The 25,473-nt window shown below is 43.2% G+C and overlaps 1 protein-coding gene across 2 annotated transcripts in view; it reads left to right on the top strand.

Moving 5' to 3' along the window:
* tafa5a (TAFA chemokine like family member 5a) overlaps window positions 1–25,473 on the top strand; it is a gene marked incomplete at its 5' end in the record, with an annotated part of 180,839 nt that overhangs the window by 17,454 nt on the left and 137,912 nt on the right. Inside the window, one exon of one of the 2 annotated variants that reach the window (XM_084050065.1) lies at window positions 17,603–17,693. The exons of the other annotated variant lie outside the window; for it this stretch is intronic. Within the exon in view, the coding sequence (XP_083906191.1) occupies window positions 17,603–17,693 (91 nt within the window). Of the gene's footprint in view, window positions 1–17,602; window positions 17,694–25,473 lie in introns of those variants that run through there. 2 annotated transcript variants of the gene reach the window in all.

Raw genomic sequence — 25,473 nt, 5'->3', positions numbered from 1 at the left:
AGTATTGATACTTTTACTCAAGTAAAACATTTGAGTACTTTTTACTCCACTGTGCACGTGCACATGTGTTCACTCACACAAGTGTTGCTTCAACACGTGTGATTTAAGAGCGTAAACGAGGCAGCGGTGGATTCCCAGCAGTCTCTCTAACACACAGCTCACTCACACAGCAGTGTCGCAGTGTGTGTGTGTGTGTGTGTGTGTGTGTGTGTGTGTGTGTGTGTGTGTGCGTGTGCGTGCGCAAGGCGAGCAATTTCCCAGAAGATGAAACTCGATGAGATCAACTCTGGCACAAAGTGCTGAGGCATCGTTATGGGCTTCGAGCGGGGCCGAGGTGGCGCGTTACTTATCGCCACCATCACTGTCTCTCCTCAGCTCTCTACAAAAAAAAAACACGAAATTATTCAACATTTTCAAAATGTTGAATAACAGCTCACACACTGTTGTTGTGTTGATTTAGACAACACATTTTGATACATTTTAGTCCACTAAAATGTATGTTGGCAGTGCCTTGATGGCATCGTAATGGCTGATTTTACACTTGGTTGCATGCTGAAAATAGCCGATCTACAAGCGCGTTGCGACGCGTTGCGAGCTTTGTAGATCTTGTAACTTGTAGATCTGCTATTTTCAGAGCGTAACACCCGAGCGCAACCAACCGTAAAATAAATGTAAACGTTTTTATTTAGTTTTTATTTAGTTTTTATTTAGTTTTCGTCAGTGATAAAAGGTAGTCATCGGACATTTTTTGTCATAGTTTTAGTCGACGAAATCAACACTAACACGCTGTGAGCTTGGAGATCTGCTATTTTTTTAATAGCCAAAGTATAAAACACAATACGGTTAGAGTGGTTGAAATGATTGTGATCCTATATTAACTAATTTGTCTGGGGACTCCCTTCATGGTACCCCCTCAAGGACCCCTACACTTTGAGAGCCACTGCTCTATTCTCTCTCTCTCTCTCTCTCTCTCTCTCTCTCTCTCTCTCTCTCTCTCTCTCTCTCTCTCTCTCTCGTTGATATAGGAAGCATGTCTTCAACAACATACCTAGTATTCAGTCTTCTGTGTGTGTGTGTGTAGCGGAGGACCCCCTGGAGCACCCCCCCCCCCACAGTATTAGCTTAAATAAGCTAATACTACAATAAATAAATGTCACATCTTGCCAGTTTTATTTATTAATTTATTTGTATTATCTTTGTACTTCCCTGCACTCAGTCTAAATAGACCGTCTTCAACATTACAGTTCAGTCAGTGATTATGTCTGAATGGTTGCCTAAGGGAGCAGCCATTCTGTCTGGACTCCCTGATAGGGGAATCTTTACAAGCACTGCGCTTTTATATTAACGGTCAATATGATCAAGGTTTCTTTGTTTAAGGCTGCTTTCTTTGAGCGCTTTATTCTGCACTATTATCTGAAAATGATTATTTTTTTTGACAAAACTTCTTTTATCTTATCCTGATTCCTGAAAATCCTTTGTAATCAAACCTTTAAGGATTGCTCAGTTACAAATCCTCAGTGTTCATTTAACGTGCAATGTGTGCAAATTTAAAAACAAAAAAACCCAAAAAGAACAAACCCTCTCATGGGCCCATTTTTGTTACATTTGTGCAAACTCTCAGAGTTACAAATTAATACATTAACATTGGGCTTAACTACCCCCCCCCCCCCGCCAAATGTCTGTCTGTCTGTCTGTCTGTCTGTCTGTCTGTCTGGATTAGGTCTATCTATCTAATCAGTGTGTTAACGGAAGTGGTCACCTTTGCATAATCAGTGGATATCTCATCAACAAGACAGCTAGTTCCCTTCCTTACTTGACAGTCGGAGCTGGGGGTGGGTCTAACGACGAGCCAATCAGCGACGTCAGGTGTAGGTGGATCCGTGGATCTCTTGTGATTGGTTTACGGAAATTCGAAATACACCACCAAAAAAAACACCACGTTTCCCCCTGCCCTGCCCGTGGGCTCCAGGGGGGGCGTTACCCCGCTGTGTCCTCTGGGCGGGTCACTGGCTCTCTGCCAGGGGACAGGGCCATGCCAATAAAAGCCCTGACTAATGGTCTGAATCTTCTACACTCACTGTGGTTCCCATTACTTTCACACGGCTGATAAATGAAGAGGGAGGGCTTTATAATCAGAGGGAAAAGCTCCCCACATACAGTACATACTGTCAGTGGTGTAAAGTAACTAAGTACAATTTTGAGGTATTTTTTACTTTACTGGAGTATTATATTTACTTCTACTCCACTACATCTCAGAGGCAAATATTGTACTTTTACTCCACTACAAATACAACTTTAGTTACTAGTTACTTTGCAGATATAAATTATTACATCATAAGACATACATCAACCACTTCAGCCTTAATTTATACCTATAGGCTATTTTAGTACTTTTACTTTTGGTACTTTAAGTTCATTTTGATACCAAATACCAATACTTTTGTTTACTCAAGTACATTTGAGCCGCCAATTTTCTCCGACTTATACTTATAGTTGCGGGCTGGTGTCACGCACCGAGAACAGCCGATCTACAAGCTCACAGCGCGTCGCCCTGCGGCGCGGTGTGAGCTCGTAGATCGGCTGTTCTTGGTGCGTGACACGATGCGGCAAAGCCAAGACAGTGTATATCAGGAAAAGTACCCTCCAGAGAACATTAAGCCCACATTTATGCCGTGAGCACGCTGTGTACTTATAGAACCAAATCCTATTAGATTCTCTGATGGACAATCCAATATCATTTTGTCAGTCTGATAGCCTTCCTGGAAACCTAGATGCAATAGTGGAATATGATTCTTAGAATCTTTTTGTCTGTCTAATAGGAGTCTTATTATAGATAGCGATGAACCTCGGATCAAAATAGAAAATGCTTGTACGCTCTCTAGTTGTATTTACACTAGAGGTTCGGGCCGCTACGCGGCCCTCCCGTCTAGAAGCCTGGACCATCGGAGACAGAGACAGTAGAGCGTGTAGACGTTCATTGAAACAGCGGTGCTTGTTTCTCGCACATGATTTGGCAACGCCAGAGCCCATGATGGTCCGCTTGTTTTTCATGTATGTGGCGACGCCCGGAGGTGAAAACGAAACCGAAACTTAACTTTGTATTGACAGAGGAGAGCATGGTCGAGTGGCCATAAGTTTGTATTGAGAGAGAGAGAGCATGAGGACCCGTATGAGAGCAGACGGTGTGCATGCGCAGGACTCTCAATTGTATATTAGGATGTATGCGAGAAGTAATAGTGAAGATTCAATATCAATCATTTAGCTGTGGACCACCTGATAACGTCTAAAGCAGGGCAAGTTCCTTTTTTATAGCACGTTCAAACAACAAGGCAATTCAATGTGCTTAGAACAGGGGTCTTCAACAGGGGTCTTCAACAGGGGTCTTCAACAGGGGTCTTCAGAGTTCACGTTACTACAGGGAGGACAAATCTTTGAGTGATAGGATTTTTTCTTTTTTAGCGGCGCTAGCCGCTCTATACCTTTAGGTATAGAGCGGATCCTTCTCTATACCTGACTTTGTCCGTGTTCACCGTCAATGCTCTGATTGGTCAGACCCGTCTAGAGTCCGACCGATAGGGATTTTTGTGACCGATACCGATAACCGATTTTAGAGAGGTTTGGATTATATCGGTCACCGATAACCGATATGCAACAACCGATATTGTGAATTTTATTAGCTGGAATGAAAATAGGCCTTTTCTGTTTTTGTTTTTTTTACATTTACTCAAGTACAGTACTTAGGAAATGTTTAAGTACATTTTTTAGGTATTTTTTTTACTATTATTTATATTTAGTAATAGTAAAGTATTGGAAAGTATTTCCAATTTTCAACCCTTTTACTTCTACTCCACTACATCTCAGACTAGGCAAATATTATACTTTTACTCCACTACAATTATTTGAAAACTTTAGTTACTAGTTACTTTGTAGATTAAGATCTAGAATATTATAAACAAAACACACATTAACCACTTCAGCCCTATATACATTGATTTCTGCCATTTGAAAATAGCAGATTTACAAGCTTGTAGATCTGCTATTTTCCAAAGATTTTTATCCATTTGAAATCTTGTTGAACAGGACATTCTGCATAATGAGTAGTAGCCTACTTTCTGCTTTGTACTTTAAGTCAGAGTCCTGCAATCGTTTGACGGGTGAAAACGGGTGTAAAATATACCGACGGGCGGTTCTGAAGTAACTAAACGCGGGTAGGTAACGTTTTATTGTGAAAATCAGAGAGCCCTGTCTCCGCGAAAACAACGTCACTTGTGTAACTTAACACAGCACAACGGCATGGAGCACGCTGGTCAGTTATCTTAACTCACAAAACACATTGAACATCCTGTTAAACCTTCAAATTAAAACCATCTGAGACGTAAACAATGACACATGCTTACTGCGTATGTGCGCGTTCGCACGTGTGGCTAAAGCTCGCTCCTCCGTCTTCACTTGTACACTGAATGTAGCTCTATTGTTGAAGGCTCCTATGCTATCTATCCTTTTCAACACACTTTTAAACTGAGCTGAGTGACTGTCTGTAGGCTATTTACATTTTACTCTGCATGTAATCATGGGTAAACGGGCGGACAACACGTCCATTATTTGACGGGCGGACGCGGCGGTTCTGGTTCGTATTTTGAAAGGATCACGGACAGGGTGAAGGGTGGGTCTACTCTGCAGATCTGATTATTGACGGGCAGCGCGGGTTCTCAACATTGGACCCCTGCAGGACTCTGCTTTAAGTAGGCCTACATTTTGATACCAAAACTTTTGTTCTTTTACTTTACAGATTTTTTTTAATTCCGGACTTTTACTTGTAAAAGAGTATTTCTGTATTACAGTATTGATACTTTTACTTAATACGCAAACCCGCGATGGAGACAATTAATTAATTAACACTACAGCTGTGGTGGTGTTGTTTTTGTTTGAGGCATAACAAACTAAGCCAAAATGACGACGCTAAAATAGAAGTGAGTATAGCCTCACCTCAGCCTATCATTATTATTATAGGACAATCCACAATTATTTATACTGGCATATTTTGGGCTGAACCAGTCATCAGATTGAACTAATTTACCGTCGCATCTGGGAAAAGTATCCGCTGGTTGAAGCTGCTTTGGTCGACCGTCGACGATGTTTTTGTTTGGTTTGCTGTGTTGTGTAGAGTAGTAAAGTATGGTAGGCCTACTGAAAGTAGCAGATCTACAAGCCCAGCGCGCTCTGCTGGACAAAATATATAATAACACCAGCAAAGTGCTTTTTGAGCAAACTTTTTTTTTTTTTTCATATCGGTCATATCGGTGAGAAATTTCACCGATACGATATGATCCGATATAACCAAATAAGGCCATATCGGGTACCGATATATCGGTGACCGATATATCGGTCGGACTCTAGACCCGTCAACGCTCTGATTGGTCAGACCCGTCAACGCTCTGATTGGTCAGACCCGTCAACGCTCTGATTGGTCAGACCCGTCAACAGAGTGATTGGTCAAGCTTCACGTGACACATGGCTATAAACACATTATAAACACATATCGATGACAAAATGTATCAAAGGCGCCGCTACCTTCACACAGGGTGTGATATTTTTTTACTCTAACCACTTGAACCCTATAGCATTCCTATTCTGAGGAGAACTTTAGGCCAAAATAGCAGATCTACAAGCTCACAACGCCTCGCGCTGGGAGGCGTTGCGAGCTTGTAGATCTGCTATTTTCGACAAAGAGGTTACTTTGGTAGGGAGGGAAAAAAGAGCAGAAGTTCCGATAAGACAATTAAAACTCATTTTCAATCAATATAATATTTGTGTTTTGCCCATTATCTGGGGGGCCTACTTGTAATATCCTAACCGCCCACCAGTGGACCCCGACACACGTGTTGAGAACCGTTGTTCTATTTTCATTCCATTTGGATAAACTAAAATCATCAGGAAAAGGTTATAATTGGCAGCTCTTTGACGGAGCGATGTAGTTGTATTTTGTTACACATTCTGAGGTATAGCGTCTGGCTGAAAGCACGGTTTAACCCCGGAAGGCAGAGGCCCGTGTCTAACTTTATTCAGCATGGGAAAACCCATCCAAGCGCTCAGAAACCACTGACCCACGCTGAGATGACAATTTAAAAAGTTTTGGCTTGTCTGAGAGAGAAAGAAAGCCCGCCGGATCATGTACCGTTGTGGGAGGCTGTCTGGGAAAAAGACTGGTTATGTTTTAGCAGGCGGAGGAAACCGTGCGATTCATTTACAAGCCGTACGTACGGCCGTATGCACGGCTGTGGAAAGTAACATGTGCATTTACTCAAGTACCGTGCTTAACACATCGGGTGCCAGAGGTTTTTTAACCCATTAAGACCTGGAACGCATCTGTATTTTTTTTTTATTTTAGCTAAAAAGCACTATTTTACACTTTGGCTATTTTTGAACAATTGTGAAAATGTGTGCAACTCTTTGAATATATATTTTTTTAAAGCAAACATTTTTAACTCAAATCTTTGTTTCTGGGCGGTTCCTGGAACAAAATATTTTCTGCTACTTTTCTGCTACTGAAAGATCCGAAAATAGCAGATCTACAAGCGCACGCTTGTTGATCTGCTATTTTCGGCAAAGTGGTTTGGTATGGGGGGGGGGGGGGGGAGAGAGCAGACCAAGTACAGAGTGAAAGGTCAGGTTTGCTAAGTATTGTGTACGTGCATGTGGTTAAATGTCTGGAAACACACATCGACATGAATCCAACATGATAGTGCTGTGAAACAAGTCTATGAAGCTGCCTATGAAATCTATGGGGGAAACAAAATAATGACACAATATATAACGGGGGTCCCTGCTTTATCTCTCTCTCAGCCAAGGGGTCCTTGGCCTGAAAACGTTGAAGACCCCTGCGCTATTACAGTATAAGGTCCCTGCACAGTAATTGACTTGTTCAATAAGCCCTGTGGGCTCTCGGTCATAACTGCATGTCCGTTCGGTTTAACTTTTCTTTCTTCTTTTTTTTAATCAGGAGAGACATGTTTTTTAGTTTGAGGCTTATATCTGGTGTTGATTAACGAGGGCATTTTGTTCATTAGGCGGATTGGAACGGACACCAAAGTGTAGTTTATCATTTGTTATACCGCGTTGGGGCGGGGATGATGCAACACCGTGCTGTGCTTTGCATATTACTGAACATGTACACACGTGCACACTCGCTCGCACACACACACACACACACACACACACACACACACACACACACGCACATACACGCACACATATTTCAGCCTCATAAGCCTTATTATGGGAAACACAATATCCCGAGCCGCTGACAAACGCAGTGATAGACTCATCCCGTCTCGAGCTCAATCCACTTAACTTCCTACATTTCCCAGCAGGCCGAGAAAAGCCGACCGAGGAAGCGCGGACACGCAGCAGCACCTCTCTCTCTCTCTCTCTCTCTCTCTCTCTCTCTCTCTCTCTCTCTCTCTCTCTCTCTCTCTCTCTCTCTCTCGGCGGCTTCCTCTGACATTTGAAGTCAATCTCTGTATCGTCAAACATACAAAATATTGTACGTTTACTCCACTACCATTGTTTGAAAACTTTAGTTACTAGTTACTTTGTAGATATAAATTATGATATAATGAAACATACATTAACCACTTTAGCCCTATTTTATACCTAGGCTATTTGAAAATAGCAGATCTACAAGCTCACAACCACGCGTTGTGAGCTTGTAGATCTGCTATTTTCAAATATTTTTGTACTTTTACTTTTGGTACTTTAAGTACATTTTGATGCCAATACTTTTGTACTTTTACTCAAGTAGATGTTTATTTCCGGACTTTAACAGAGTACTTCTACATTGCAGTATTGATACTTTTACTTAAGTAAAACATTTGAGTACTTTTCCCACCACTGGGCACAGACCGTCTGGAATAAGTCGGATACGACGCAGAGAGGCCCCGTCTTTTTATTTCTCATGTAAACATGCAGTTTCTCCTGATGCACGTCAGTGACATCAGAGACGCACTTTCGGTGTGTCACAGCCTTTAGCTGTTAAACCATTAGTCACCATAGCCTACAGTGTTATTTGCCACATGCATGGACGCTGTTGTGAATCATCGCGCGTCGTCAGACTCGTTACGTTTGCTTTGCTGAATATTCATCACTTTACCCAAAGGTTTCGCCCGACGAGGCGTCAAATGATCAGCACAAACAACTCACTCAGGTAAAAGAGTTCTTCTTCTGTGTGGCATTAACCCGTTAAGACCTGGAACGCATCTGTGTAACCACTTTAACTCATTGAGTGCCACAATCCGTCAAATCCGTCACGTGGCCTGACGCCCAGAGCGCCACGATCCGTCAAATCCGTCATAAAAAAAATTTCAAAATAAAAAAAAAAATTCAAAATAAAAGTTTTTTTTTTTTTTTTTTTTTTTTTTGGGAAAAACATGTTCAGAACCCAAGATATGATGATTTGAAGATTTGCTGCTCCATCCACTCCTTGTTTAACCTATAACTTAAAAAGGCTGTATCTTGCTTCCTAAGCACTTTTTTTTTACAATGAATTTTGGCTGTGGCACTCAGAACCAAAATTCCATTAACATGAATAAATAAGTTTGGCACTGAATGAGTTAACCATCATTTTATACTTTTGCTATTCAAAAATGCTGCGCTACGAGCTTGTAGATCTGCTATTTTTGAAAAATCGTGAAAATGTGTGCAAATCTTTGAATATATATATATATATATATATATATATATATATATATATATATATATATATATATATATTTTTTTTTTTAAGCAAACATTTTTAGCTCAAATCCTTGCTTCTGGGGGTCCCTGGAACAAAATATTTTGAGATGGGGGTCCGCAGACAAATACATATCATCTTGGGGTCCTTGACATGAACATTTTTTGAGAATCACTGATATATAGCAACACAACAAAAAATTTAAAAAACTGTTAGGATTTAGAAGACATTTGTAGAATCTCCCCAGAAGCAGAAGAAGATTTGAGTTAAAAATGTTCGCTGTAAAAAAATATATGTTTTCAAAGATTTGCACACATTTTTGCACCGTGCAGATCTACAAGCTCATAACGCGTATACACTCGGTGCCGCGCTATGAGCTTGTAGATCTGCTGTTTTTGAATAGCCAAAAGTATAAAATAATGGTTTAACCGGTTACACAGATGCGTTGACGGTCTTAATGGGTTAAACATTATGGTCTGCCCCGTTCCCTCCTCCAAAGACACCGCCGATGCGTGCGCGTGTGTGTGTGTGTGTGTGTGTGTGTGTGTGTGTGTGTGTGCGCGCGTGCGTGCGCGCACCTGTGGTAGTTTGTGTAACAGGTTTCATACCCGCAAACTGTGACATGTTGAAGGAACATTTTCAAGGATGCAAGTTCATTCATTAATAGCAGCTAAACTAAAAACACAAACAAATACAGAAATACCAAAAATAATCAACCTTGCATGCATTGTTTCATGGTATATAGCCCCCAGGTAGATGCATTGTACAGGGGGGGGGGGGGGGCATCTATGTGTGTCTATAGCGAGGCCATAACCAACAGCAGGGAATAAACAGCTTTTAAATCCATTAGCGCTGAAAACAACCAGGTTTTTATAGTCAAGCAGAAACCTCTTTTCTCCTAATCTAAAATGTTGTGTTTTTACCTAAATGAATGCCCTACTTGATCATAACTACAGTTTGTAGATCTGCTATTTTTGAATTTGAATCCTGAAACGTAACAGTTTTGGGCGTATGAGGTCTCTCTAAAGGCGCACGTATGATGGCCCCCTAAAGGTACAACAACTCAAATGACTTTCAACCTGCTCCTTCTTCCAGACAACTTCTCTTTAGATGTGAAGCCTTGCTTTTTTTTAAGATTCCGAACCATGCCGGTCCGGGGCCAAGCTTAACCCATTAAGACCGGGAACGCATCTGTGTGTCATTTTTAGATTTATCTGGGCTATTCAAAAAAATAGCAGATCTACAAGCTCATAGCGCGGCACCGAGTGCCGCGCTATGAGCTTGTAGATCTGCTATTTTTTGGGGAAAAAAAAACGTGGGTCTTTGAATATATGCTGTATATTTTTACAGCGAACATTTGTAACTCATATCTTTGCTTCTGCGGATTCTACAAATGTCTTCTAAATCCTAACAGTTTTTTTGAAAGAACGTATGTTAATTTCTCAAATATTATATGTATTTGGCCGTGGACCCCCATTTCAAAATATGTTATATCAGGGACCCCCAGAAGTTGTAACAGAGTAAAAAAAAAAAACGCTTTAAAACGTATATATTCAAAGATTTGCACAAATGTTCATGATTTTTAAACAAATAGCCAAATAAATCTTAAAATGACACACAGAACAGATATACAAGCTCATGGCGCGGCACCTAGTGCCGCGCCATGAGCTTGTAGATCTGCGTTCCCGGTCTTAAAGGGTTAAGGCTAGTGTTGATGCTCACAGCTCTCTATATATACCTTAGAAATAAGTGAACCCAGAACGGATAATTACTGGTAGGTGCAGAGGCAAGAAAGTCACATCTGGGGGCTTGAGTTTGAACATTATTGTGAGAGTTTTGCTTTTGGCTATACGGCTGTGGAGTGGTCCAGGGACCACGGTGTATTTCTGTTAGTCGGAAGCCGGAGGTTATCACCTGAGAGAACCAGGAATGGGTCTCTTAACAAAAGTCAGTGTTTTCTTTCTTTCTTTGAATGTAGCTGAATTACTTTCAGACATATTAAAAAAATAAGTGCAAAAAAATAAAACGGTGACTTTTGTTGGAAAACTACAGCTCTGTGGCAAATAAAAAGTTCAATGTTGAGGTACTTTTACTTTACTGGAGTATTTCCAATTGTCTATACTTTTACTTCTACTCCACTAAATCTCAGAGGCAAATATTGTACTTTTACTGCACTACAATTATTTGAAATACTTTAGTTACTAGATTTCTTTGTAGATTTTGATTATTATTCCAAACACAATTACCATTCAGCCCTATATATATATTTCGGCCATTTGAAAATAGCAGATGTACAAGCTCACAGTGCGCCACATCGCGCTGCACCGTGAGCTTGTACATCTGCTATTTTTGAACATATTTGAAAAATCTTGGAAGATAAAATGTACTATTGATTTAGAAGGAATTTGTAGAGTCGGCCTCAGATCTTAATGGGATAACGTCCCCAAAATGGTCTCCTGTCATGCAGCAGTAGAGAACATAGAGATAGAGAACATAGAGATAGAGAACATAGAGATAGAGAACATAGAGATAGAGAACATAGAGATAGAGAACATAGAGATAGAGAACATAGCTGATCAACCGGCACACAACACATCGCCACATGTGAGCTTGTAGATCTGTTGTTTAATTTAGTCACAAGCAGTGGTGACAGTCTGTTTTTTCATTTCCATTTCCTGAAAAGTGGATTTACAATGTGTTTGGACGTACAGTACAGTACATTACAGTACAGTACAGTACAGTACATTACAGTACAGTACAGTACAGTACAGTACAGTACAGTACAGTACAGTACAGTACAGTACAGCGACGATATACAACTAGACTTATTCGAAAAGAACGAGTGCTCCTCGTTCCGTTACAGACGAACGAGCACAAACTGTAATGATGAATGTAAAGGATGTTTAAACATTCAAGAAATGAGTACCGACACCGCTTGGCCCCGTCTCTGACTGGATTCATTCATCTCTGATTCAAATCTCACACTGTGTGCTAATGAGGCTGAGAGAGAGAGAGAGGGGTGAAGGCTGAGCATTATGATGACGCTAGGCACACACACACACGCACACACACACACACGCACACGCGCACACGCACACACGCATGCACACGCGTGCGCGTTCATTACATGCACCCCGAACCCTCGCCGACCCTTCTCGGACAGGTCTTCGTTAATTGCTGTCCGGCAGATTGATGGATCGCAGCCTGAGAGCAGAACGGGAGGCGAACCTTAGAGGAATAAAACATGGCTTTCAAACAGACACACACACACGCACTCAGTCACGCACACACTCACTCGTACGCGTGCACGCGCACGTGCACACACACACACACACACACACACACACACACACACACACACACACACACACACACACACACACACCAATGCCTGCAAGTATATACATCCATACATGATATAATCATTGTATGCACACAATTATGCCGTGCCCGTGGACAAAAACATGCATGCATGCACGCACATCTCTCTCTCACACACACACACACACACACACACACACACACACACACACACACACACACACACACACACACACACACACACATCTCTCCATAAGACTGTCCATGTGCATGCACCCATGCATAATCTGCACAGATTATCTCTTACACAAAGACACGCTCGCATGCACACGCACACGCACACGCACACACACACACACACACACACACACACACACACACACACACACACACACACACACACACACACACATACACACATACACACATACACACATACACACAAACGCCCACGCCCACGTGCACGCACACACACACACGCAGACACTCGTATTCATGTCACAAGCACACAGAGACACTCGCGCGGGAGGAGGAGAGAAGATTGTTATCATCTAATTAGCCTCTCAGTAGCTGCAGGGGTTGACCTGGTTGACACAACAATGACAGTCTGCTGGTCTGGAGGTCTGCTGTCAGTCACACAGCTGCTGTGTCACTCACAGTCAATTAGACGGATCAGGGAAGAACAGCGTTCACAGTGAGGAGCTACAGAGGGCCGTGAAGCATGAGGCAGCAGGTCCAGCCATATGGGTTCTGATGACATGGCAATGGATTCATGTCTCTATAGGCACTGGTGGATGGATAGATGACAGTACAGCAGTGGTTCTCAAACTTTTTCATGTCAAGGACCCCCAAATCTACATTTATTAGCCCGCGGACCCCCATTTGAAAAGATATGCCAGGGACCCCCATAAGAGAAGATTTCTTTACGGCTCTAGCAGTGATTTTGAACCATTTTAATTTCTTGGACCCCCAGTTTGACATGCATTAGGCTACGGACCCCCATTTAATGGCATTTATGTCTCTGGGACCCCAATTCATATTGAAAAATCAATGTTAATTTAACTCTGAGAGTGTACAAATGGAACCAAATGGACCCGTTAGGGTCCATTTGGTTCCATTTGTACACTCTCAGAGTTACAGACCCATAAGGGTCCATTTGGTTCCTATACCCTTTAGCCGGGGACCGCCTGGAACTCCCTCAAGGACCCCTGGGGGTCCCCGGACCCCACTTTGAGAACCAACGCAGTCCAGTGTCCGTTCTCTCTCTCCAAAGAGTGAACAAATGCAACCAAATGGACCCTTGCGGGTCCATTTGGTTGCATTTGTTCACTCTTTGGAGTTGAATCAACACTAAGGATGTAGCTGTGATGGATGAACGGATGGGGAAATCAAAGGACGACGAGTGAAAAAAAGAATGAATTTACATCATAACCCATATGGGTTATGATGACATGGCAATGGATTCATGTCTATAGACACTGATGGATGAATGGATGATAGCCTGGTAAACCCCTCCCTCCGGAAATCTCATTTGCGTTTGATATCCGCAGTGAGTGTGGCCTATACAGGCCTGTCTGGGCGTTTCTCCACAGTTCATAACATGAACTGTCCTATCAGCGTCCTCGCTCAATGTTCTGTGATTGACAGCGAAGGTTGGCCAATCGGGTGGCGAGTTCGAGTTGGAAACCGAATGGAACCGAGTGCAGCCCTGACCAAAATGGAACGGGCGGCCATTGTTTTCTGTGCGCTCTTTTTGGTTTTGGTTTTAAAACTTGAAAACGCTCTCAAACTTCTTTTTTTGAGGCACGGAATGTACTTTTAAGATATCGTTGGGATAGAATTTAGTTGTTTAACTTCATATATGTGGTCAATTAATCATGACAGAGCCTATTTTCTTTTTTTTTTAACCCATTGAGACCTGAAGCCGATTCTACATGTCTCCTAAACAGTATTCTTAGTATTCTTAAAAACGTATGTTTCTATATCAGTGGTGCTCAATCTTTTTCATGTCAAGGACCCCCAAAATGATATGTATTTGGCCGCGGACCCCCATCAAAATATTTTGTTCCAGGGACCCCCCAGAAGCAAATCTTTGAGTTAAAAATGTTCGCTTTAAAACAATATATATTCAAAGATTTGCACACATTTTCACGATTTTTCAAAAAATAGCAGATCTACAAGCTCGTAGCGCGGCACTCAGTGCCGCGCTATGAGCTTGTAGATCTGCTATTTTTGAATAGCCCAAAGTGTAAAATAATGCTTTTTAGCTCAAATCAAAAAATGACACAGTTCCATGTCTTAATGGGTTAAATCAGAGAACCGGCAGGGGCGGGCAGTGACACGTATGTATCCGAATAAAGCTTCCTATTTTCGGCATGGCCCCTTCCAAAAGTCCCCTTGGCTGGTGGTGGGGAAAAGAACTACTGATTGGCTGAAGGGGAACGAACTGCTGATTGGCTGAAGGGGCTGTCAGTCAACTGTACTAATCCAGCCCAGCTCCCAAATTGCCCATACAGGCGTGTAGACCAGACTCCTTCCTGAAATCAAATGCAAAATGAGACGGGACGCACTACAGGACGTGCAATAACCCCACGTTTGCAACCACTCTCGCCTGCACACTTCACCGGGTATGGTCTAGTGGTAATAATGTGTTCACTCGTGTGATATTTAATGAATGAAAGACAAAAGGCAGGGACAACATGAACAAGGGAGTTCATATACTAACAAATGAGCTCATTCGTTTAACCCATTAAGACCTGAGGCTGATTCTACAAAATGTCTTCTAAATCCTAACTGTTTTATGAAAAAAGTGTATGTTACTATGTCAGTGGTTATCAAATGTTTTCATGTCAAGGACCCCAAAATGATATGTATTTGACCACGGACCCCCATCTCAAAATGTTTTGTTCCAGGGACCCCCAGAAGCAATTGAGTTAAAAATGTTCGCTTTAAAAAAAATACATATATTCAAAGATGTTCGCGTTTTTTTTACGATTTTTCAAAAATAGCAGATCTACAAGCTCGTAGCGCGGCACTCGGTGCCGCGCTACGAGCTTGTAGATCTGCTATTTTTGAATAGCCAAAGAGTAAAAAAATGCTTTTTAGCTCAAATAAAAAATTTGACACCGATGCTTCTCCCGGTCTCAATGGGTTAATGATCGTTGGAATGAACGACAGAGTGAATGAAAGTGTGGCGAGGGACGAGCGAGTGGCTATTTTTAACCGATATGTTCATCTCGTGCCATACAGACAGACAGACAGACAGACAGACAGACAGACAGACAGACAGACAGACAGTATAATAGCCCCATCGTCGTCCCACGTGAGATTAGACGAAGAAGACGGACCCCACGCGAAACACAAACAATAGCTTTCTCAGCTCAGCAGACATGGGGATTAAATGAGCCATTGTTTTACTATTCAATAGTGGCCTGCCTCCATATGGACTGGACTCAGAGATATATATATATATATATGTTTTAAACCACTTTCAACCTGGATTCCCTTTTGTGGGAATATATAGGCCAAGAGTATAGAGCAAATCCTCACATCACTACCACAACCAACAAGACGTGTGTGTGTGTGTGTGTGTGTGTGTGTGTGTGTGTGTGTGTGTGTGTGTGTGTGTGTGTGTGTGTGTGTGTGTGTGTGTGTGTGTGTGTGTGTGTGTGTGTGTGTGTGTGTGTGTGTGTGTGGTCAAGTCAATAGCTTGTTTGGTGGCGACCTTGTTATGAGTGGTCACACATGAATCATGATTATAAACATTTATAACAAGTGTTATAATGCCTTATAAGCACATTCTATAATGATTTTTATTTTATTTTATATGTGGCAGCCTGGGACATGCCCACAGACTGGTTGTTAGAGGGTTTCAACTTGGGATGGATGCCCATAAGGGAGGCAGAAAGGCTGGCAAAGTACCGTGCTGTCTCTGCCATAATTGGCAGCCGCCATATTTGGCGGAGACTGTTACTTCTACCCATAGAGTGTGGGTGATATTGATATGCTTATTGTGTCATGAAGACATGTGCCATGATTTTGTGAATGCAACCTTAACTGTATCTATAATATCTGTATGCTCTCCTTTATGTGGACATACATACATTGTGTGTGTGTGTGTGTGTGTGTGTGTGTGTGTGTGTGTGTGTGTGCGTGTGTGCGTGTGTGCGTGCGTGCGTGTGTGTGAGTGTGTGAATGAAACTACAGTAGCTTAATTGGGTGATTGAGAGACTTTGCTGAGCAGAGTCAGGGCTGCTATGGGTTTGCTTTACATGTTTAAACATGCAGCAGCTACTAAGCTGCCAAGCTGACCAATGGAGATATTTGGGGGGAGACGTGACGTCACTGGAAACCGAGCAGAACGGGGCAGAGAAAAAGAGGGAGAATTATAAGAGAACCTCTCAGAGAGAGAGAGAGAGAGAGAGAGAGAGAGAGAGAGAGAGAGAGAGAGAGAGAGAGAGAGAGAGAGAGAGAGAGAGAGAGAGAGAGAGAGAGAGAGAGAGAGAGAGAGAGAGAGAGAGAGAGAGAGAGAGAGAGAGAGAGAGAGAGAGAGAGAGAGAGAGAGAGAGAGAGAGAGAGAGAGAGAGAGAGAGAGAGAGAGAGAGAGAGAGAGAGAGAGAGAGATGTGTGGTACAGTAGTAGATCATCCCGAAAGGGGAACCAGTCACCTTTTAAACTGAGTTTTTTTGGCAGTTTTCTGCTGAACGGATTAGCAGGAATAATAAACCACACTTCAAATAAACGTTATATTGAAAATAAACAGCATTTACATCCGTTAGAAGAGAAGACACACTGCGTGCTGCGTGTAATCCGCAGGAATGCGTGATTTGGTGCCTTGCCCCCCCGGCGTGCTTAAAGATGACAAGAGGTACGCTCTGAGAGAGAGAGAGGGGGAGGGAGAGAGAGAGAGAGCTAACGCAGGGTCTCTTCGTGGCAGTGTGTGCGCTGCTCTGCCGGAGGAGGAGAGAGAGAGAGAGAGATGTGCGGACCGTTAACACCACGCAGCACAGAGCGCTGATCACACGTCTGGGTCTCCTCCGCTCGCTCAGAGCCGCTCCGCGACACTCAGAGAGAGAGAGAGAGAGAGAGAGCGAGAGAGACTCCAAACAGAAGTCTGTGGCTCATGGTTCGGTGGAAAGCGGTGTATATATATATATATCTGGAAGAATGTCAGTCCCAGAAGAAGCGGCGGTGGTGGGGGTCTGATCGCCTCCCCCCCCACACCCCCCTCTCCCCTGGCACCCACCCACCCACTCTCAAAGCCCCGTAACAGCGGCGCTACCCTTGGATTCTCCTCCGTGGCGCGTGGTGGTGGTGTTTGTGCCCTAATTCATCTTTGATCACATTCCAATCGGACTCTTACTATCGGACAGAGAGGGGATTTCTTCTTCTTCTTGGTTTCTTTCTGCGGTGTGTGTGTGTGTGTAGCCTATATGTGTGTATCACTATACCTGGCTGGCAGAATGGGAGAGTGTGTGTGTGTGAGTGAGTGAGTGAGAGAGTGAGTCCGATCACTCAGAGATCAGACCGCTGTAACGTCCACACGCGGGGATGCAGCTCAGAGGAGTGGCGTGGGCGCTCAGCGGCACGGCGCTCTGCTGCCTGCTCATCCTGCTCATCCACTCCCGTCTGCTCAAAGAAGGTAAAACCGCTCTCTGTGACAATACCATGCGTCAGGCTGTGGATGGGGGGGTTGTTGCTGCTATAATGCTATTAATATTTTTGAATTATTTTGAATTATTTTATTTGTTGTATTTTTATTTATTTTTTTCATTATTATTATTAGCCTATTGCGTTGGTTCTCAAATTGGGGTCCGGGGACCCCCAGGGGTACCTGAGGGGGTTCCAGGGGGTCCCCAGCTAAATGATGGATAGGAACCAAATGGACCCTTATGAGTGTGTAACTCTGAGAGAGTACAAATGGAACCAAATGGACCCTGTATAAATGCCATTAAATGGGGGTCCGTAGCCTAATGCATGTCAAACTGGGGGTCCTTGAAATTAAAATGGCTGAGAATCACTGCTAGAGAGCCGTAAAAACCTTCTCTTATTGAGGTCCCTGGCTTATCTTTTCAAATGGGGGTCCGCGGGCCATTAAGTGTAACTTTGGGGGTCCTTGACATGAAAAGGTTTGAGAACCACTGGCCTATTGAGCTCAATTGGTGATCAAATCACAAGTGTTGAAGTCCGACAGTGTGCGAATGGGGGTCCATTTGGCTCAATTTGTACTCTTTCACTTTTAACTCATGGCTTTTACTGTATGTCTATAGGCCATTGTGTCACCTGTAGGCTCTATCACTGTAGTTTTAAACGTCGTGCAGAGCTTCTGCACAAGAAGCACCCTTGTGTTTGTCATAGACTATATGAGGCAGAACCAAACCACAGTGTGAAGGCCTCGTCGACACACAGGTCTCTGCTGAGCTGTCATTTCAGTGTCTGCTTTTTTTCTTCAATCACACTCACCAGGCTCTATCACAACCATATCAACAAGTCATCCCCCCCCCCCCCCCCTCCCCCCCCCCCTGAGGCTTAGACTGATCCATTTCTGTGTGATTTACGCATGACTGATCTAAGATGTTGTGTTAGTATGCTGTGCGGGGTAACAGTACACACACACACACACACACACACACACACACACACACACACACACACACACACACACACACACACACACACACACACACACACACACACACACACGCGCGCCTCAAAATACAGCATGCCCACTTTTTTTAGAATCCAAATATTAGAAGCCATGATTTTTTTTTAGTGGAGGTTTTCAATAGATGGCACTAGAGTCTAGCTTAAGGGTAACATTGAGGTCAAGCACTTCTATAGAGGGGTCCATTTAAGCCTCCCCCCCCCCACCCCCATGTCCTCAGTCCTCCCTCACCCCCAGTTTTCAAGCATGGGTACAAATCCCCAAAACCCGGGGATAAACATCCACAGAACCTGCAGGGGCTGATTGTCATACAGCGTGTTTAATGTCCTCTCCCATTGCTCACACTTTGCTGCCTGTGTGAGTGAACGGCGTATAGCCCGCGGCATGGGAGTCCTGTGGTTGTTGCTGATGCTATGGGGGGGTAATTCATTGATTTTTCATCTTTGCTGACAGCCCCCAGAATGGCCATTAACCCATTAAGACCTGGAACTGTGTCATTTTTTAGATTTGAGCTAAAAAAAGCATTATTTTACACTTTGGGCTATTCAAAAATAGCAGATCTACAAGCTCGTAGCGCGGCACCGAGTGCCGAGCTACGAGCTTGTAGATCTGCTATTTTTTGAAAAATCGTGAAAATGTGTGCAAATCTTTGAATATATATATTTTTTTAAAGCGAACATTTTTAACTCAAATCTTTGCTTCTGGGGGGGTCCCTGGAACAAAATATTTTGATGGGGGTCCGCGGCCAAATACATATAATTTTGGGGGGTCCTTGACATGAAAAAGATTGAGCACCACTGATATAGAAACATACGTTTTTTAAGAATACTGTTGAGATTCAGGAGACATGTAGAATCGGCGTCAGGTCTCAATGGGTTAATGACGTGTAATTTGATGACTCCCGCAGTCATCAGAAAGCAAAAAAACGTCATCCATCAAAAAAAAAAAAAAAGAACTTCAGCGACGAACGCTGTGGCGTGCATGTTCCCTCTCGTGGTTATGCTGCCGTCAATATCACCCCCCCCCCTCCCCTGCTAGAGGTACAAATGCAAATTCCAATACATCATGTAATGTACGTCCCTGTATGGAGGGAGATCAGAGAGAGAGAGGCCCAACGCTCCGCAGCGGGCGTGCAACGCAGGCGAGCATTCCTTGTGAAAGTCAAACGATTGAACCCTGAGCATTCGATAGGATGTTTGTATTCGTGGTGCATCATCCCAATGGGCCCCCCCGACATACAGAAACAGCTCTGTGTGCCTGTGTGCCTCTCGCTCTCGCTCTCGCTCTCTCTCTCTCTCTCTCTCTCTCTCTCTCTCTCTCTCTCTCTCTCTCTCTCTCTCTCTCTCTCTCTCTCTCTCTCTCTCTCTCTCTCTCCAGCTGATCTACAAGCTTGACAAAAGAGAAGTTGAATGAAATTAAAATGAATAACTATAGACCATATATTTTTGTTTTCTTTATCTTTTTGTCTTACACAAATTTGCTTTGGTCACATGACATGCAGCACCAGAAGGAATTGTCTTGAATATTAATGCAGGTTAATGCTTAAAGGACTTCACCCAAGAAATGACTTCATTGCTATGGTTTACTTTACCCTGTGATGTCTTCAACACCGGGAGAATGTTAGCTGTAAAATGTTCCTTAAATATGTATTTTTTTTTACACAATAACCCGGCGCTTTCTTTATTATTAAATTACAGTAGCTCTTCTAGCCCCAAATAACTCACATCTGGCCATCAAAGACCACAGGACCTTTTTTATTGTGTAAAATACATATTTAGCCACCGGACAGAATGCCCCCGCCCACTGTAAAACATATTGCGAAAAATTGCTAAAACTATAGAAAGCAGTAAATAAATAAAAAACAACACTCATCTTTTATTTGCTTGAATTACAAGCTAAAATATGAACCTTGGTTGTAAAAAAACAAAGTTGTCCTTTAACAGTGAAGAACGTTTAGCCCGGAAGTGTTTAAAAAGTGTATTTTCTGCTTCTTTGCTTCTATTTTGGGGAGATAAACACAGCAGCGCTATAGAATAACACGTCGGACTATACTATACCAGTGTTGTTTTGGAGTTTTTAATCGGATGTTTGGTATCATTTTGCTGTCGTTAATCTTGGACTCCTGTTTTACTTCAATTCATCAATTCTCTTTTTTACGTTGGCTATTCAAAAATAGCAGATCTACAAGCTCATAGCGCGGCACTCGGTGCCGCGCTATGAGCTTGTAGATCTGCTATTTTTGAAAAATATTGAACATTTGTGCAAATCTTTGAATATACTGTATACTTTATCATTTTTTAAGCGAAAGATTTTAACTCAAATCTTTGCTTCTGGGGGTCCCTGGAACAACATATTTTGAGATGGGGGTCCACGGCCAAATACATAGAATTTTGGGGGTCCATGACTTGAAAAAAGTTGAGAACCACTGATATTATAGCAACATAAGTTTAATGTTCCCTTTGAAAAATATATATATATTCAAAGATTTGCACATGATGAAAAAATAAAGAAATAGCAGATATACAAGCTCGTAGTGCGGCACTCGGTGCCGCACTACGAGCTTGTACAGGTATATCTGCTATTTTTTATTAGCCAAAGAAATCTAAAAATGACACGCAGATGCGTTCCCGGTCTTAGAGGGACATTTCGCCGATTTTGCATCAAACCCCTGTTTTTATCTAGGTCTAGGACCCATAAACATGATCCTGGTGTGTTTTTTGTGTTTTATCTGTATTTTTAGATTTGAATCCATATCCTCAGAGACTATGAGTCATTTGACTCATAGTCTCTTCATCTCACCTTATTTCCAGACTACAATGTAGACCACACCCCCACGCAGCCTCCCCTCCCCACAAGGAAGGGCAGTGCCCCAAAGCATTATGGTCATTGTAGTAATAATGCAGCAGTCCAGTCGAACCCCAGTCAAACACACAGACTTCTATATTTGTCTGGCCATAGGGTTCACATTTCAAATGTTGCTACTGTTATCTGCAACAAATACAGGATCGCCAGCCTAAACACCTGGCTTAAGCGTCTGTGTCGCACTCATGATTTTAATTTCATGGATAATTTTAATTTGTTTTGGGAGCGTTCCTCCTTTTTTAATCGCGACGGTCTCCATCCAAACAGACGGGGCTGTCAAGCGTTAGCAGCTAATTTGGCCGTTAATATACGTCATCACACCTCGTCTGTTGCCTCGTCCTTCACCTATTGACGTCCTCCTGGTCCTAGCTCCCAGCACATCACCTCCACTCATTTCTCCAGCCTTCTCTCTATTGGGCTCGGACCACATCACTCATCCCCTGTTTTCAATATTAGCAACACTTCTAAAAATCTCAATGACATGCCTGCTAATTTAACCCTATCCACCCCTTCTTCACACATCCCTGTCATAATCAGCCACAGACATTATAAGCCTCTATTTATGAGTGCCATATCCCCTAGACGTGGGGTTGGTCTTTCTCACCTCCGCCCGCTGAGACGCTCTATTCCCCCTCCTGGCCCGACCATCAACCTCCAGATGGCTCTCCTAAATACACGATCAATAACAAAAAATAAGACTGGCTGGCTAAAAGACTTTTTCACCTCCCGCAATCTGGATTTTCTACTACTGACCGAAACCTGGACACATCATGGCGACAATTCACCCTTTTCTGATCTCCTCCCCTCGGATTGCTCCTTTTTTAGCTCCCCCCGAATCTCCCGCACTGGCGGGGGTCTAGCAACAGTTCTCAAATCTAACCTCCAGTGTCAATTGATACAATCTGAGGCCAGCTACTCCAGCTTCGAGATTCAGCTATTGAAGCTTAACCTGTCCTCCCCCGTTCTGTGTGCTGTTATATATCGACCACCCAAGTACAACAAGGACTTTATTAATGATTTTAGTGACTTTTTATCCTGGGCCATGATTAATTATGACCACATGGTCATTTGTGGTGATACCAATATCCATGTCTGTTGTGAGTCTCGTCCTCTTGTCAAAGATTTTTTAAACCTCCTCGAGGCTTTTAATCTCACCCAATCCGTCACCATCCCAACACATGAAAAGGGCCACACATTAGACCTTATTCTGTCATTCGGGGTAACTGTCTCCGTCACCGACGCTTTTTTCATCCCATGCATTTCTGATCACTCACCAATTTTATTCACCACCTCTATTCCCTGCTCCATTACTAACTCTGGCACCCCTACTCGCCGCACACGCAATATCAATCCTCGGACTGCACCACTCTTCTCCTCTCATTTTTACGACACAGTTTTAAGTTCCCCGGCTGATGCCGGTACTCCGACGGCGGATGCACTCCTTGACACTTTTAACACCACTTGTATTAAAATATTGGACTCCGTTGCTCCCCTTAGGCACAAGCGCACCAAATCCTTACCTGAGCCATGGCTAAATGATTCCACCCGAGACCTCAGACGTTTATGTCGACGTGCTGAGAGAAAATGGCTCAAGGACAAACTCCATATATCCCTAGACATACTACGCAATTGCCTATCTGACTATCACAGGGCAGTGAAATCTGCCAAAACCAAATTCATATCCGATCTTGTCACAAAAAATAGCCATAAACCTCAAGTCCTCTTCAATATCTTTAGCTCACTCACTAACCCCCGTGCAGCACCTCCCATTGCCCCCTCTATTGCCCTATGTGTAAATTTCCAACAATTTTTTATCGACAAAATCTCTGACCTTAGGTCAGCACACATTTTCACCAGCCCAGACCCTGTTACCTCCCTGTGCCCTGTCACTCTTGACCAGTTCCACCCAATCACTCTGTCCTCCCTCAATGATACAATTATGCACCTTCGCTCCACCAACTGTCCTTCCGATAGCATCCCCCCCCGGCTCCTCAAAGAAGTCCTTGGTGCCGTTAGCCCAAGTGTCTTATCACTTATTAATTGCTCCCTCACCTCAGGTTGTGTCCCGGCTGCCTTCAAACATGCTGTGGTAAATCCTCTTCTTAAAAAGAAAAACCTCGATCCTTCTGTTTTATCTAATTTTAGACCTATCTCACAGCTACCTTTCCTCTCGAAAGTTCTGGAGAAGGTAGTCTATGCCCAATTACAGTCATTTTTAATCACCCACAACCTCCATGAAAAATTTCAGTCAGGATTTAAACCAGGCCACAGTACCGAGACGGCTCTCCTTAGGGTTTTTAATGATTTAATTTTAACTGTTGACACTGATACCCCCGCCATCCTCGTGCTCCTTGACCTCTCAGCGGCGTTTGACACTGTCGACCACAGGATTCTCCTGTCACGCCTTGAACACCAGGTTGGTATCACAGGCACAGCCCTGTCCTGGTTCAAGTCGTACCTGTTTGATAGGACCTTTGCTGTCAAACTGGGGGAATTCTCATCACCTCCAGCCCCCCTCACATGTGGGGTTCCCCAGGGTTCCGTACTGGGCCCAATATTATTTTTACTTTATATGCTACCCCTCGGGTCCATTTTTACCAAACACAACATCTCCTTCCATTGCTATGCCGATGATGTCCAGATTTATTTACCCATCAAACTGGACTCAAACAATTCTTTTCAACCCCTACTAGACTGTTTACAGGATGTAAAAACCTGGATGGATAACAATTTCCTGACACTCAACCAAAACAAAACTGAGATCATACTATTTGGCCACAACACCGTCACACCCCCTAACATCCCGGACACTCTCATATCTAACATCTGCACCTCTGCCAAAAATCTTGGTGTAATTCTGGATAGCGCCTTTAAGTTCGACAAACACATCAGTTCCGTTGTTAAAGCTAGTTTCTTTCAACTCAGACTTCTCGCTAAGGTCAAGGCCTATCTCCCCCGACCACAACTAGAAATAGCTATCCATGCCTTCATTTCCTCACGACTCGATTACTGCAATTCCCTCTACACCGGTCTAGAACAGTCATCTATCAGGCGCCTACAGCTGGTCCAAAATGCTGCGGCCCGCCTTCTTACTGGCACAAAAAGACGTGAGCATATCAGTCCAGTCCTAGCCTCACTTCACTGGCTCCCGGTCAATTTTAGAATTAATTTAAGGTCCTTTTATTTTGCTTTTAAATCTCAACATGGGCTAGCTCCACCATACCTCGCTGAGCTTATAGAACCACATAATCCAGCCAGGGTCCTAAGGTCTGCTGATCAGTCATTACTGATCGTCCCTCGAACCAATAAAAGGACCAGGGGTGGCCGCGCTTTTGCTGCTGCCGCCCCCGCACTCTGGAACGGCCTCCCTCTCCCCATCCGATCCGCCCAGTCCATCGGGGTTTTCAGATCCCTCCTTAAAACCCACCTTTTCTCTCTGGCTTTTAATTGCCCTTGATCCACTACTGTGTCTTAACAATGTATTGTTTTTGTCTGTGCGCCTACGTGCGCTTATTGAATTATGTATGTTGAATTATTATGCTTTGTTTGTCTCAACCCTGTACAGCACTTTGGTCAGCTTCCGTTGTTTTAAATGTGCTTTATAAATAAAGTTTGATTTGATTTGATTTGATTTGTATAACTGTCCTATCCATCCTTTCTGTATAAGTGTCCTATCCGTCCTGTCTGTATAAGTGTCCTATCCGTCCTGTCTGTATAACTGTCCTATCCATCCTGTCTGTGTAAGTGTCCTATCCGTCCTGTCTGTATAAGTGTCCTATCCGTCCTGTCTATGTAAGTGTCCTATCCATCCTGTCTGTGTAAGTGTCCTATCTATCCTGTCTGTGTAAGTGTCCTATCCAATTGTTACAGTATCCGCCATTTCTCAGCCATTTAG

The sequence above is a fragment of the Gymnoscopelus microlampas genome, assembly GCF_963454915.1.
Source record: "Gymnoscopelus microlampas genome assembly, chromosome: 23".
NCBI lineage: Eukaryota > Metazoa > Chordata > Actinopteri > Myctophiformes > Myctophidae > Gymnoscopelus > Gymnoscopelus microlampas.
This window is presented reverse-complemented; position numbering and strand designations above follow the sequence as displayed.